Raw genomic sequence first — 15,783 nt, 5'->3', positions numbered from 1 at the left:
GTCATGACACGTTTGCGACCGATGACACTAGTTCATTTTTGGAAGTACTGGAGTCATTCGCATCTATGTTATTGCTATGTCATTTGACAACTGACGGTTCTGGCTTCATTCTAAAAAAAAACTTGAGCGATTTGGCTGAATTTTGGAGATTTTATAACAAATTGAAGATGGAAGACCAAGCTGTGCATTTTTGCCATATTTTACTGTTTTACTTCCATAAAGGGAAGAACACCTGTCAAGCTTGTGAAAAGTTACATGAAGTTTACGGTGACAGTGCTCTACAAGAATGTCAGTGCCAATGATGGTTCACGAAATTCCGTGCTGGTGATTTTGATTTCAACGACACTTCTCAGTCACGGAGGCCCACTGAGGTTGATGACAACAAAATAAAAGCATTGATCAAGTCAAACCCACATTGCACAACACGAGAGATTGCAGAAACATTGAGCATCCATCATTCAAGCATTCACAACCACCTGAAGAAGTTGGGATACGTAATCAAGCTCGATATTTGGGTTCCACATGAACTCAAAGTACATTTGACGGTGCATATAAACATCTGCAATATGCTCATTAAACGTGAGGGAGACGATCCTTTTTTGAAGCAACTGATAACTGGTGATGAGAAGTGGATTGTTTACAACAATGTGGTGTGCAAACGGTCTTGGTCCTAACGTGATGATTTGCCTCAAACGACATCAAAAGCAGACATTCATCAGAGGAAGGTTATGCTCTCAGTGTGGTGGGATTTTAAAGGTGTTGTGTTTTTCGAGCTCCTACCAAGGAACCAAACATTCAATTCAAATGTGTACTGTTGGCAATTGGACAGTTTGAATGAATCCATCATCCAGAAACGTCCAGAGCTTGTTAAGTGTAAAGGAGTTGTGTTCAATCGCAACAATGCAAGATCACACACAAGTTTGATCAACCGTCAAAAATTATTGGAGCTTGAATGGGATGTGTTGCCACACCCACCATACTTGCCTGACCTTGTGCCTTCAGACTCCCACTTGTTTTGCTCTCTTCAAAACTCCTTGCATGGTATAACGTTAAACTCAGATGAGGCTGTAAATCAGCACCTTGTTCAGTTTTTTGCCAATTAAGACAGGTCCTTCTATGAACAAGGAATTATGAAGCTCACTGAAAGATGGCAAAAGGTTATCGAACAAAACGGTCAATATATCGTTGATTAATCTTTGTTCTTTATATAAATAAATGACCTTTGAAAAAACAGACAAAATACGTCATGACTTTTCTGACAACCCAATAGTTTCTCACTGAAGGAAGGAGGCCAGATTTGCCCCCACCCCCACTGGAAGTATAATGGGACTAAGAAACAGATGTGTAGCTACAGCAGCAGGTGAGAGTGCCGATACCTTTTGAGAGGGGATGAAGGGGCTCCTCGAGGGCATCCATCTGCCCAGCTCTGGGCCATCTCCCTGTCTCTTTCTAAGGCCTTCGTGTCCCTCCTCCATTGTTACACAGCTGGTCCCATGTGCGGTTGCTTTCCAACAACGTGGAATCATCTCTTTTTCTGCCAACCCCGGTGTGCGTCTGTAGCACAGCAGGTGTTCTGTGTGCGTTTAAGAATTGTGGCCTGATTCACTTTGTATCTATGTGGAAACTAGACTTATACCTATAGCAGAGAAACTTCCTGTTCACTTCCAGAAGTAAATGGCATGGGTTAGTGCTTCTCTAGAAAAATCTAATGTTACTAGCTTTTCTATTTCAACAAAAATCAGAAATGGTATTTAGTGTCCAAATGTGTATATACTTTGATTTCTGAACCCCCTGGAAGTAACACAAGCATTAGCTTTTTAGAAAGGTTTTCGGAAAGAATAGCATTGGTCCAATTGAAGACAAACAAGAACAAAGAAAGGTATAATTTCATCTATTTGTTGTGCCCACAGACATGTACCAAGCCCCTGACTCTCTGCCACACTTCCCATTTTATGGAAGAAGCCGCTGTGGCTTAAAGACATAAGGTAAATAACAGAGCCAGGATTTGTACCATGTTTTCTAACACTAAACCCAGTGCTTGTCTATCAAATCACAGCTATCTGTATGCACTGCGATAGCATGTCACATGTTAAATTCACATCTTCTCCCAAACTGGGACATGTCTTATTTGTCTCTGGGTCCCCAGTGCCTCTTACAGGGCCCCAGATCTTGGTGTCAGTCAGAGTCAGGGACTGTGTGATGACTGGGCTCATGAATGACTGAGTGAAAAGATGGGCGCCGCCTTTTATACTTTTTTAAAACACTCCCTTCACCCAGCTGAAAGGTTTCTCTCCTTGGAAGCTATATTTTCCCCAAAATAAACCTGAAGTGGATCAAAAGGCTATTATTATTATTATTATTATTATTATTATTATTATTATTATTATTCCTACTCCTCCCCTAAAGTGAAAAAAGTTCCTTTGTTACTTAAAATATCTGTGCCAGATCTTACAGTGCTGTCTCTTAGTGCAAGTGCCTATTATTGTGGCTAATTTGGTCACATGTGTTTGAAGGAGAACAATGCCTCAGAAATTTTTAAAAGCAAAACAGCAATCTGAAGCGTTTGTTGTAATGAGATGTAAATTATCAACATCAGTAATACAGCTGACTAAAATTTGCAATGAAGTGTTCCCCCCCCCCCATCTTAAATTGAAAGCACTAGAGGCCCTCCCTCCTTCCCCCCAAAGAAACCACATGCCTTTTTGTTCCTTTTCTTTCTGATTCTGTAATACTAAACACTCCGCTTTTCTGACTGACTCATTCCTACATTCATCTGCCATTTCTGATCCCTGTCTGAACTCCTGTTCCATACCTGCCTCCATGCTAGGCTCTTCCAGACGCACGATCAGCTTGCATGATAGCTTTTGGGAATCCCCATTCTGCAGGTAGGAACGCCGAGGCCCAGAGCAGCAAGGTGGCTTGTCTAAGGCCATGCAGCTGGGCTTCACACATGAGCTCCTTCCAAGAGGCGCCTTTGGCTGGTCTGCCTGCCCTGCTGGGTCTGAGGCACCTGTCGCCGTCTATATATTGGGTTGCTGGAAAAGTCATGACGTATTTTTTCTGGTTTTCGTTGCAAAAATGCGTCATGGCTTTCCCGACAATCCAATACAATGCCGGAGAAGGAGGCAGTTGTTGTTTAACACTGGGCAGCCACCTGGTGTCAGACAGCAGTAGCCACAAGCGTTAGGAGTAGTTTTCCTTGAGAGCCAGGAGGTCCCACTGCAATAGCCTGAGAACTGGGCCAACCTGCGTCAGCCCCTGAAGAGACCAGCATGAGCACAGTGGGGCATGGGTGCCGTGGAGTGTGAGGACCTGCTCCGGGCCCGGCCTGTGCTGAGGCACCTGGGGCAAAAGAAGGCCTGCAGGGCCCCTGCTCACGGAAGCCGCGGCGCACGGGCGGACTAACGTGAGCCCCCAGTATGAGACGTGTGTGGGAGCTGCGGGGGGGAGGGGGGGAGGCGAGCCACTATTTACTGAGCAGCCGCTCTGCCCGATTCTGGATTAATCATTTCATATGTGTGGTTAACTCATTTAATCTCCAGTCTTGCCAGGTTGCTGTTGTCATTCCTCCTCTCAGGCAAGGCAGCAGGGTCAGAGAGGTTAAGTAATTATTGATGTGTAAACTACCTGCTGAGGAGAGAATTTGAACCAGGCGCTGTTCTGAGCCCTGGACTCTGACCTGAAAAGACACAGTCCCTGCCTGCCCTCAGACCTCACCGTCAGTGGGAGAGACAGGCATAGAAACAAATGAGTGCATCTGATTATTATGGGGTAGGGGTAGTAGGCAGGACAGAGCTCAGCTACCTGAGGAAGCTCACAACTCACCTCAACAGCAAATGGCAAAGCCAGAATTTAAACTCTAGCCTCTCCAACTCCAAATTCCAAGCCAAAGGGTAGAAAGAATTACTTCCATTGGAAGGGATGGGGGCAACCTCGTGGAGGAGGTGGCATTAGAGTCCTTGAATCCCTGGTGGAGTTTGGATAGGTGGACATCACTGGAGCTAGAATGATCTGGACACAGGGAATGGCACAAGGAAAGTCTGGGAAACAGGAAGGACAGGTGTGTGTATGTGTGGAGAGGGCTGGGCAGGTCACTTCCGGAATGGAGTCTGACTGTGAGGACGGGCCAGGCAGGGGGTGGGGCCCTGCTCCTTCTGATGCTCCTTAGATGTCCCTGCATAGCTATCTAAATTGTCTGTTCTCCTGACTAGATGTTTCCAATTTCTATTTAACAACTGTTGTTTCTACATGCAAGGCTGCAGAAAGGCTTTACAGACATTTGAGAAAAGTTTCCCACCCAACCTACCTCGGCCCCCAAGCACCTCAAGTCAGCAGCAGGCCTTACTTCAGAATCTCTGCCACAGCCCATTGAAGTGCCTCCCTCCCCCGTGCCTTTCTCACCCCTCTCATGTCATGATGACTTTCCTGAGAGCCTGCAATGTGCCAGGCACTGTCCTAGGTGCCAAGATTGCAAAGAGACAGAAACTTGGCTGTTGAAGGGCTTCACAGCCTAATGTGGACAGCAGACAGATGGGCAGATGACTGCACACATGATTTTCTGGAAGTTTTTACAATGCAGAGACTTCCTATCTGGTAGTGATAAGAGCCTGGCTTCACAAAGGAGTCACCTGTGCTTCGCTCGGAAACCTGACCAGGCAGATGAGGTGGCGTCCAAGGCCAAGACTAGTATATCCAAAGGCACAGAAGCCTGGGACACAGCCTGTGGGGGACCTGAGCAAAGCTGCGGGGGAAAGCAACAAGTGAGCTCCAGATGTAGAGAGGAGGCTGGTGGTTCTGAGCCTTTGGGGGGCTATGGTATGCGACTTAATTTTGAGCATAATGGGGCGCCTAACAAGGAGGGACACAGTCGTGTGAAGATCTCCTTGGCAGCCATTGTGCAGATGGATGGGGGAGAACCAGGCTGAAGTCAAAGCTGCACTGGATTCCTTCTCTTGTCCCACAGCGTCCTCTCACAGAAGGCAAAGGAGGCTTTAGAGAAAGGACATGATCTTGCCAAAGATGACCTGTGAGCCACTGGCTGCATGGACCGCCTCCCCTTTCCTGTAGCTGAATGTTAGAGCAGGAAGGGGTCTCGGAGGCCAGCTAAGCCATGCCCTTTAGGGGAAACCGAAGTAATTACTTCCCTGATCTAAGAAAAGATCAAACGCTCCACTTGAGTGTGTTTGTATCACAGAAATTCAACCTGAGATTTCACGCAGAGAGAGGAAAAACTTTGGCATCTGCTTCTGAAACTTTAGAATTATTCATTCATTGTTGTCATTCTTTTTCTCATTTAGCAAACATTCAGAGAGCACCTACCCACTGCCAGACGCTGGGGGGCAATGAGAAGAATCAGATCCAGGCCCAGCCCTTGAATAGGTAGTGGTAGTGCACTGCTGGGAGATGTTAGCAGGACAATTACGATGCTGCCAGCCCTTCAGTCGGCCAGCTTCTGCGTCTACAATCCACTCACCTGCAGATGCACAATTAAAACAGAGCAGAACTGGCAGTTCCGGGATCTAAACTCACTCTACCAAGACTAGCCATTCTTTTTCATCTGTACTGCTCTGCTCCCCAGCCATCTTGCATTCAGCTTTGTGCAAGGCTCATGCTTAAACCGTGGAGGCTACAGAGATTCTGTCTTGCAGATGGCAGCTGCCGGCAACTCAGGAATGATATTCTCATTCTGGGAAGCCCTGTCATGAGGAATTTTAGTAACAAAATCACCAACTCCTTCCCTACCACCAGCCAAAGTCTAGGACGTGGTAACTGAATATAGAATTGCAATCAGATTGTGGGTCAGGTCTTTAGTATATAAAGAGCTCTGTACCAAGTTGTCCACATGGTTGGGGTAAGAGAAGTTTGGAGCATGGAATTCATCAGTGACTTAAGATTTATGCCCAGCCACGGGGACCTGCTATGGCAGTAGCTAAACCTCTGACCCCAGTCACCTCCTGAAACATTTGGCATAGGGAGACTTTTCAGGATGCTAAACTCTGTTGGCCTTTGGAGCTGCTCTCCTGCAAAAGTTAATCAAATCATTCAGCCTTATTTACTCATTTTCATCCTGTTTCTCTGCCCTTTGGTAATCAAGACACAATAGGTGATTTAAAAAATAGTCCATCAGTTTTACAAGCTAATGGAGGAAAAAATATCCCCCATAAAAACCACCACCATTTATCTAGCTTCCTTTCACTGTTTAATCTGCACATAATTTGTGTTGATTGCATTAAAATAAAAATCAGGGTAGCTGCTGGATCAGGCAATCAGGGGCCTACTCTGTATTGTATTTTAATTTCTTAGTTGAAATGCTCCTGTCTAGATGCTAGGTCTTGGGGAGGGGGAGGCCTTAGTGTTTCCCCCCATTGCTTTTGCCTAACCTCTGTTTTTCCGCTGTGGCCTGATCCTCGGTAGGCGGAAGAGATGGGGGTTTGGGCAAGTACACAATCTGCATATTGCAGTAATTGCACCCCTTCTCCCCCAGTCTTCACAGGACCTCTTTTCTGTGCAGGAAGCTTAGTCCCCTGCATTTCCATTCTAGGCATCAACCCCCTAGAAGAGTGCTTCTCATTCGTATGTAATTAGAGTCTAGTCCATCCTTGTCTTCCAGTTTTCCAGCGTTTCACTCATAACATTCACACCTCACATTATTTTCAAGCCCGGGTATAAGTGGAGTCCGATGGACAAAAATGAGGCAGCATATTTTTTGTGTGTGCCGCTATGTGCTGATAGATGCATAGTTAAAAAATATTTGCATTTTATTTTCCTTGGAGTTCTAGACAGATCTCTTTTCTTAACTGCCTAGGTCCCGCCATTGACTTGGAAAAAGTAAAGTCAGAATGTCTCGAGCCCGAACCGGAGTTACGGAGCACTTTCAGTGAGGAAGCAAATACGTCGTCCTATTACCCTGCTCCTGCACCTGTCATGGACAAGTATATCCTAGACAATGGCAAGGTAGTGTTTCAAGCTCAATATCCGTTCCCTGCAAGTGTTTGTTAGTCAGCGTAAAGACGGAGAGTGTGGTGGATCTCTCCGAGACACAGCTTGACCGGTTGGCCTCCTGGCCGAGCCCTAAGCAACTATTTCCAGAATTCATGGGTTGTAACTAGCAGAGTTCTACTGGGACTTTTTGTTTTTCTCTTTCTGTTTTTTTTTTTTTAAATTGGGCCAAAACAACTGTAAAACTAAACTGACATTTTAAAATAGCTTATTAGTGAGAAAGATTTAAAAAATGATAGCTTGATGAAAACTGTCCTACCCTCCTATGACACCAGATGCATAAAATGTATAAGGTGAACTATTGTAGAAATGAAATACGTGATTTGCAGATAACAACTCAGCATGTATCCATTTGCCATGTATGAAGTATCCGTGCGTTCCAAGCCCTGTGCTTGGTGCCAGGGGTGCAGAGGTGAATGAGGCTTGCTTTGTCCCTAAGCCGCTTTCAAGCTGTGTATTCAGCAGTGGTTAGCCCACAGTCGTAGGTCCACAGAGAACTCCTCAACTTTCCTTTTAGACCCTTGAGGGAAAAGCCATGCAAGAAACCCTAAACGCTATTAGTAGTTATATTGGTACAAGGGTGAGAGCAATGGGATGGCATTGGGAAGTCTTAAAGTCACATGATGACGTAGCAGCAGGGCAGGAAGAAAACTGCTCTAACACGCTTCTAACATCCACATGAATTTGTCTGGGAAGAAGTATATTGAAACCCTTTATCTAGGCACTGGTCCAAGTCAGCTTTAGTGCTAAATTCTCTGCCACCATGGCATACATTACAGACATCAGCTCTCATTCTCCCCAAAGAATCATCTCTGTCAGTCCATTTTTCTTGCCTTATGCCTCAAAAGGTCTCTGTTTATCCAGTATTGTTCCCCACTGAGTTGATGAAAAAGAAAAGGTTGTTGTGTTTGGGTTTGTCCAGATATATCCCTGCAACTGGCCAGACTGAGCCAAAGCAAATATTGTCAAGCTGAGGAAATAAAACCTGTTAGTGTTCAGAGCGCTCTTGGATATGCTGCCATTCCCTCACCTCCCACTGAGCGCCTCCTCCCCTGCAGAGGCAGAGCTGACAGGCCAGGCCACCGGCCCATTCTGCGTTGCCTCGCTTTGGCCAACAGACTTTCAGAGCCTGCTTTGCCGAGGAGAGGTGGCGTGAGTGGCAGTCGGAAGCCTGGAGCCCAACTTCTAGGCATAGGTCTATCTCTGTCCTACCTGTGTGACCTTGGGTGGGTCATTCCCTTCCCTTGTCCTCAGCTCCCCTGTTTGTGAGAGGTGGAACTGGTTGATGAGGACTTCAGTGCCTCAAACTGTGTATCTAAGTTTGGTAAACCTTCCCCAGTTGAAGATAAAGAAAAGGAAGAACTATTCTTTGTTGATTTCTTTTTTAGTCACAATCAGATTGTGGAATGACTAGAGACTTTTTCTTTAAGTAGCCCGAAGGGAAGTCTATTTCACCCTTGCTTTGAAAACGAATGAACAGTTTCTGAGCGTTACAAGGTGCTTCTTTTGCAAAGGTATCACTTTTCCTCCAAAAAGTGGGTCTCGTCAATCTTACTTAATTTTTTTCACACAAGACTTGCACAACCAATCTTGAAAACGGCAGTTTTGTTTTGTCTTTGGCCGTTGTCAGCATGGTACTATAAAGCGAAACCTGGCTTTTGTTTGCAACTCATTTGTAGTCAGGCAGAGAAATGTATTAAGGGAGCGGAAAGGGAGCGGACATCCCAGAAGTGGATGGCAGCAGCCCCACATCCCGGAAGTAGCCCTCATTGTCCTGGCTCTGCGGTCATGTCTGACCCTCCCTTCTCTCGCCTGCATGAACACAAGCCTTAATCTCTGCAAAGCCTAAAGCACTGGAACAGGGCCTGTTTCCTTGTAGGAAACTACTTTTGTCCTACAAAACATTTCACAGAGACGTTTCTGATCAAGTCCCATCCTACCAGATGTCATCATTTTAATATTGTGACATCTTAACACATTGAACACATTTTTAAATGTGTTAATCCCCCTTAACACATTTTGGTCAAATAGTGAACTGTGGTTTATGTGAAAAGGGCTTGCCACTGAAGTTACTTTCTGATTTTGATAAAGTTCATTGCTTTTCTTTGTCTGCGACATTTTATTTCAGAAACTCAAATTGAATCATAAAGCTGCAAAGACCATTAAAGTTTAGATAGTCTAACTTATACATGACATATATGGAGACACACATCCAGAGAAGGGAGGTGTCCCCCATTATGCAGCACAGTAGAGGCAAGCAAGCGGGGCTGGAAGCCAGGCCTCCTGATCCCCAGGCCAGTGCTCTTCTCAGCCAGTTCCGCTGCAGCCCTGAAAGCTGGGCACTGCTCTCGGTGACCCCGGACTTAGCTGACCTCAGGAGCCCTTATGCCAGATGCCCCAGCATGCATCTCCAATTGGTCTAAGACGGGGGCATTTCTTTCTGTGATGAAAGGTTGACCTTGTACTTGAGTGAATGTCAGAAAATTGTTTCTTCTCCAAGGCACTGTCCCTCACCAGAGCTGAAAGTCAGTGCCCTTAAAACATATTAAATATGCCATCAGATTCTTCCTTTGTGTTCAGACTAGTCTTGATCACTTTGTAGGGGACAAGAGGCAAAGCCTCGACCCCTCCCCACGGAGATGTTCTGTGAAGGACTGAATCAGGTGGTGAAGGCTGTCTCTCAGTAGGTTGGAAATTCAGAGGGGATCGGACTTAGCCCTGGAGTAGTTAAGGAGTGTTTTCTGGGATCTGGACTGGGGCCTGAAAGATTAGCAGGCTTAAGAAGACAGAAGGAAAGGCATTCATTCCTGGACAGGGAAACGACATGAGCAGAGACGTGGGTCGGGGGAAGAAGGCAAAGGAATTAACAGTACTGGACGCGTGCTGTCCTGTGTTTTACTCAAGTTCTCATTTAACCCTCAAATGGCTCTGCAGATTAGGTGGTGTTCTGTCTATCGTACAGCTGAGAAAAGTAAGGCTCAGAGAGGTAAAGTGACTTTCCCAGGATACCCAGCTAGTTAGGTAGAAGAGCCAGGATCCATACGCAGGGACAGAGGCTCCAGGGCCCACCCCTGTCTGGCACCGCACACCGGAAGTAGAAGGAAATGAAAGCATTGCGGAGCTTCCTGGAGTGATGGACACAGTAGGGGAGTAAAAGTGAGCAGCTTGGTTGCAAGCAGGATTCTAGAGAGGCCTTCAGAGTTTATGTGACAGGAAACGGGGAACCATTCAAGGTTCCAGACAGTTGACAGAAAACTTAGGTCTTTCACAGATTTTGTGAAAAACTGCTGAATTCATCTAGTTGTAGAAGGAAAGATGTGTTTTAGGGACATGAATCTGGCAATTTCCAGGGTGTGCTGGAGGGAGCAGGGACTGGAGGCAGGAAGGCCAGCCCTCAGCTTTTTTCCTGGGTGCCCTGTCTGCACTGGGTGCACTGCGGTACAGAGGAGAGCTAACTGGGCATAGGCCTGCTGGACTTGCTCTACGCTGGCAGCCCCGTGTCACTGGCAGTAGCAGGAAACAGGAGAGCAGGGGCTGTAGGGCATACAGACTTGGGTTTGAATCTGGATTCTAAGTTTTACCGATACTATGTCTTAGGAAAAGTAATTTAGTCCCTCTACATCTCTGCTCATGTCTGTAAAATGGGAACAATAATCTCTACCTATTTTCACCTTCAGGTCATCATGAGGACAAATAAATTGAAGGAACAATACCTAGTTCAGTATAGGTGCTCAAAAAATGCTAGTGTCCCCTTTCTCTTGTAGAACATTGTCTACAATGACTGTCACCTCTCTTTTAAGAAGAATAAAAGATTACAGGCAATCAAGGCTTGGGGTAGAAAAGAGCAGAGACCTTTGATGAACTGATGTTGTCTCCCATCTCTGTGGTTTCCTGACTCTGAATTGAATCCCTTGTTTTCCCCCGATCTCTGGAAACTGGCGTGGGTAGGCGACTTGGGGCCTGGCCGGGAGCAGCAGGGAGCCTGTCCACAGCATGCCTGCTGTAGCACACAGACTGCCCATCTGCAGTTCAGACTGCAGCGAAAAAGCCGAACTTGCCCTTGGGTTGGTGTTGCCCAGCCAGCCCCAGGTAGCACATCTCCCTCCAGGGTCGCTTACGTTGAGCCGTGTGAATGGATTTGCGGTACTAAAGTTTCCGGCACCGGGAGGCCAGGGGGGGTCTGCCTATCTGATATCATGCCTGCGGAGGCCTGAACAACCTCTGGGCAAAAGAAAGTGAAGTCGTATGTGGCAGCTGCATCGTTTGCTTACTGACACCCAGGGGTGGGCTGTGTTGGGTTTTTCCTTTCCTTTTCGATGGTTGAAAAACCTCGGTCAAGCAAATCGCAGTGTTGTTGGCGGACCTGTCTGCCCACTGCCTAGTGCTCATCTTCCTTCCCCACACCAAGCTTCAGCAGAAAGAGCTTTAATTATCTTTGAACAATGGGTGGTGTGCAGTGTCTCAGACCAGAACTTCTCCCGAGTCACCCCCTGACCATGCAATGTTGACGATCCGCAGGCCTTTCTGAAGACAGGGACCTTTGGCCGAGCCACTGTATTCCCCTTACAGCACTCAGCTTACTAGTGGCCGCCTCCCCTTCGTCCCAGAGAGGCCATTTTCACCCTCCCTAGACTCAGCAGAAATGTGACATAAATGGCGATGTCAGAGTCAAACTCCCTTTTTAATGGTTAATGGTAGCAAATATTTTTTGAGTTGCTGAAAGAGCCAGAAAAGAGCACAATAGTTCAAAGCTGGTAGCTCATTGCTAGAACATTCTGCGTCTTCAGCATTTATTGACTCTGCATTGAAACTTCCTGAGTGCTTCCTTTACGGGGAGCATAAGATTATATTCTGTTCTGTGTGCCGTCAGAACCAGACCAGGGCACTGTAGTTGTGTTCAGTTTCAAATCATAGGCGTTCCTAGCCGGAAGGACCTTAGAGATGAGATCCAACTCTCCCAGCTCGGTTCACGAGAAACTGAAGCCAGAGAGGGGCGAGGACTTGCACAAGCCACACCGATTAATGGCAGGGCCTGGACAGCTGCCCTCCCACTCCAGCTGGCAGTGGTTTCCAAACATAGCTGTCCATTGGAATTACCACCCTGATACCTGGGCCCCGCCCGGACAAAATAAGGCAGTGTCTGGGAGTGGGTCCCAGGCACCAGCAATGTTTATGAGTAGAGCTCCCCGTGTGACCCCATGTGTAGCCAAGGCTGAGAGCCAGTGTGCAAGGACGCTGTGCATCCCAGAATGTTCACATTCAAGGGAGAGAGGTCTTTCTAACATGTAACAGAGAAAAGAGTTAAACAAACATGTTCCTGAAATTTGGTCAACTTCTGAGCAGCCTGGTGATAAATGTGAGTACAGTTTAGAATCTCAGGTCTGCAGCTGCGTAGTTGAGTGACTTTTGGCAAGTGGCTTCCCTTTTCTCAACCTGGTTTTTCCATCTGCAGTGAAAATAGTTCCCAACACCTTCTTTCCAGGGTTGCCATGAAGATTTGAGATAGTGGGTATAAACCACTAGAATAAGGCCTGGCACATTACAGGTATTCAGTAAGCGAGTTTCATTATTTCCCTCAAAGAAAGTTAATGTAGCATTTATGGGATGATTCCCCTATAGCTGTGCAGGAATGTCATCTAAAGGACAAGAAAAGTTTCTAAGTGTCATCCTGTCCGACTAAACAGGTGCTTGCGTTCTTATCCCTTTCAGGTCCATCTGGGAAGCGGGATTTGGGTTGATGAGGAGAAGTGGCACCAGCTACAAGTAACCCAAGGAGATTCCAAGTACACAAAGAACTTGGCAGTCATGATTTGGGGAACAGATGTTCTGAAGAACAGAAGCGTCACAGGAGTTGCCACAAAAAAAAAGAAAGATGCAGTCCCTAAACCACCCCTCTCGCCTCACAAACTCAGCATCGTCAGAGGTAGGTCACTGCAGTAGAAACGTCCTTGACTCAAGAATGTAATAGGAGCAGTTCCTTTCAACTAGCACTTACCAAAGCCCCTCCACGCCAGGCCCTGGACTGGGCCTGGGGACAGAGGCGCAGACGTGGACCTCGTCCCAGAAGAGCTCACATTTAACAGGGCAGATGAGCTGTGGACACAAGTGCAGTGCAGGGAGCCAGCGTGGGAGAGGGGCAGCTGATGTGTTAAGGGCGTTCTCAAGGGGAGGAGGGGAGGAGACCCCTAGCTGGGAAGTCAGGGGAGGTTCCTGGGGCAGGGGTCACTGGATTGGGCCTTGAAGGGCATGGAGGTGCAAATGTGTAAAGAGAGATACTTCAGGAGGCAGAGCATCTGGAACAAGGGCATGGAGATGGGTGAGGAATGCTGCTGTGTACAGAGACCAGTAAAGGTGGAGGCGAGAGGACGCAGTTCCTGGGGGCTCCAGCGTCGTTCCTGGATCAGTTAATGAGATGAAGACCAGCTGAGGATCACTGAACCCAGCTTCTTTTCTGGTGTTTGGGAGGGGTTGTGGGGAAGGCAAAAAGATGGGGTGACTGTACCCTGGATTTTCCTTCCCTGCCCTCTCTTCCTCTCTCTTCTTTCTTTCCTCTGTCTCTCCCACACTCTCTCTATCCGTTCACTAAGCTCTTAGCCTTTGCCAGGACCTCTACCAGGTACTGAGGGAACAAAGGGTTGGGACACAATCCCCATCTGCAAGGAGCTCATGTCTCATGGGGAAGGGGACCACAAGAGCAGCGAGTTACTGTACAGATAATATAAATGACAGGGACAGGCAGGAAAGTACCAGGCACAGAGAGAGGACCATAGCAATTGCCAAGGATTCTGAGCACTTACTGTTTCAGGTTCTGGGTTTGTTTTATGGTTCTGTTTTTAAAAAACACTTGTACGTGAATTAACTCATTTAATCCTCAGAACACCCCTACTGTTGGCTACTGTGATTATCCCTGTTTTACAGACGAGGGAATGGAGACGCAGAGATGTTAAATGACTTGCGCACATCATACAGCTGGTAGGGGTAGAGGCAGGAGTCCACGCCAGGAGCGCTGCTTTACAAGCTGTGTTCCCAACCACTAGTCTCTAAGTGTCCAGCTGCCATGTTCTGATGAAGAAAGTCAGACTTAGTGGGTCACCATGAACGTTCTGAGCAGGCCCTGTGCCAGGTTTCAGGGCAGATGACAGACAGGCCCATGAACAAGTCAGTTGATTTCAGGCTCTGATGCAGGCTGCGAGGCATCACCACGTGATATGATAGGATGGAGAGGGCCGTGTTTGCCAGAGCAGGTGGGGAAGGCCTGTTTGAGGATGTGAAGATGAGCTGGGAACTGGGTGTGGAGGAGGTAGCCCTGTGAAGGCTGAGGGTGCTGAAACATACAGTGTTAGCCGCAGGTACAAAGGCTAGCGCGCTCAAGAAGCAGAGGCCCCGGGGTTCTGCAGTCATGAGTGAGGCCGGGGAGGTGGACGAGAGCCGGCCTGGTAGGGCCGAGAAGTCCACAGCAAGCAGCCAGGATCTACGCTGCTCACAGAAGAAAGGCCGTGGAAGTGTTCCAGTCATGGAGTGACCAAATGGGACATCAGTTAGGAGGCGGGTGCAGCGGTCCTGGGGGAAAATGCTGGTGTCGTGGACTACGGTTATGACTGTGGAAGTGGCCAGATTTAGGGTATGCATTGGAGGTCAAAGAGGCAGGACACAGAGAGATTAGATGACCAGCCTGAGGTCATAGCTCCAAGGCGTCAGATTCAAACCCACAACCCCGACTCTGGTCTGGGGCTTGTTTGGCCACAACACAGCTGCCTCCCTTGTCTGGCTGACTCATGATTAACTGATTTAGGAAGCCACTTATTTTTCGACAGTCAGAGGTAACCTTTAGTCAGTCCACTGTCTGAAATGGGGGAGCTGGACTTGGGAGGTCACCCTGAAAAAAGGGCCTTCCTGGGGATGAAGCCCTGACCTGCCTGATAGGTGGCCGACCTCTAATTCCATTCCACTTGTTGGAATGTGACTCAGCAGATCCCAGGTGCCTTCCAATGATGGGCTGCCTACCACTGTCACATGGTGTAACATGTGACAGTGTATATCCGCCTCAGGCACTCGTCTGACCATATCTGATTCATGCCCACGTCCTCATTGCCTAGCAGAGGCCTGGTACACAGCAGGAACTCAGTAATGAGGGTTGAACAAATGAAACCCTGAGAACTGCCGGGCCTGACTCACCCCTGGGTGGGATTTCTTGTAAATCACTTTCCCTCCATTTCTCCGTTCCCTCAGCTGAAAACTTACCTCTTAGGACAGCAAAGAGGGCTGTCTAGGGTTATAGTTTAGAAACAGTTATGTTTGAGGTGTGAAAAGTTACCAACCTTTGCTGACAAGTGAGCTGCCTCCATGGAGCCGATGTGACCTCATGATGGTCACGATTGTTTGGTGCTCCTCAGCACGCAGTCCCTCCCCTGTCGGTTCCCAGTGCTGTGTGATGGAAAGTAGAATTGGAACCAGGCACCGGAAGCCGGTGTAGAGCCCCAGCTCTGCTTTGGTTTAACTTTGAGCTTACCCTGATTCGCATCATTCTTATTTTTGTTTCCCCAAGCCTGGCGCAGCGCCAGACCAAGTGCTTGGCGTCTCCATCTGTAAAGCCAGGACCACAGTCCTTGGCCTGGCTACCCAGTGGACCAAATAGACATTTTCACTGTTCTTTAAATCTCATTCAGATGATGGTGCCCAGTGCCACAGAACAATCTAGAAGAAAACACCTCAGCTGCGTGACTTGGGGTCATTCCAGATTCACTGTCTTCAAGCCCACCTGCCAAGTCCTGCAAGTTCCCCTCC

The 15,783-nt window shown here is 47.6% G+C and overlaps 2 protein-coding genes across 7 annotated transcripts in view; both read left to right on the top strand.

Moving 5' to 3' along the window:
* AGBL4 (AGBL carboxypeptidase 4) overlaps positions 1-15,783 on the top strand; it is a 1,130,159-nt gene that overhangs the window by 904,783 nt on the left and 209,593 nt on the right. The gene's annotated exons all lie outside the window — the stretch shown is intronic.
* Positions 1-15,783, top strand: part of BEND5 (BEN domain containing 5) — a 49,772-nt gene that overhangs the window by 28,187 nt on the left and 5,802 nt on the right. For all 4 annotated transcript variants that reach the window (XM_019656521.1, XM_019656523.1, XM_019656520.1 and 1 more), the window contains 2 exons: positions 6,806-6,954; positions 12,709-12,922. In XM_019656521.1, coding sequence (XP_019512066.1) covers positions 6,806-6,954; positions 12,709-12,922 — 363 coding nt within the window. The remainder of the gene's footprint in view (positions 1-6,805; positions 6,955-12,708; positions 12,923-15,783) is intronic.

This window comes from Hipposideros armiger, unplaced genomic scaffold (genome assembly GCF_001890085.2).
Source record: "Hipposideros armiger isolate ML-2016 unplaced genomic scaffold, ASM189008v1 scaffold_261, whole genome shotgun sequence".
In the NCBI taxonomy this organism is placed as follows: domain Eukaryota; kingdom Metazoa; phylum Chordata; class Mammalia; order Chiroptera; family Hipposideridae; genus Hipposideros; species Hipposideros armiger.
Note: the sequence above shows the minus strand (reverse complement) of the source record. Positions and strands in the feature narration are given on the sequence as shown.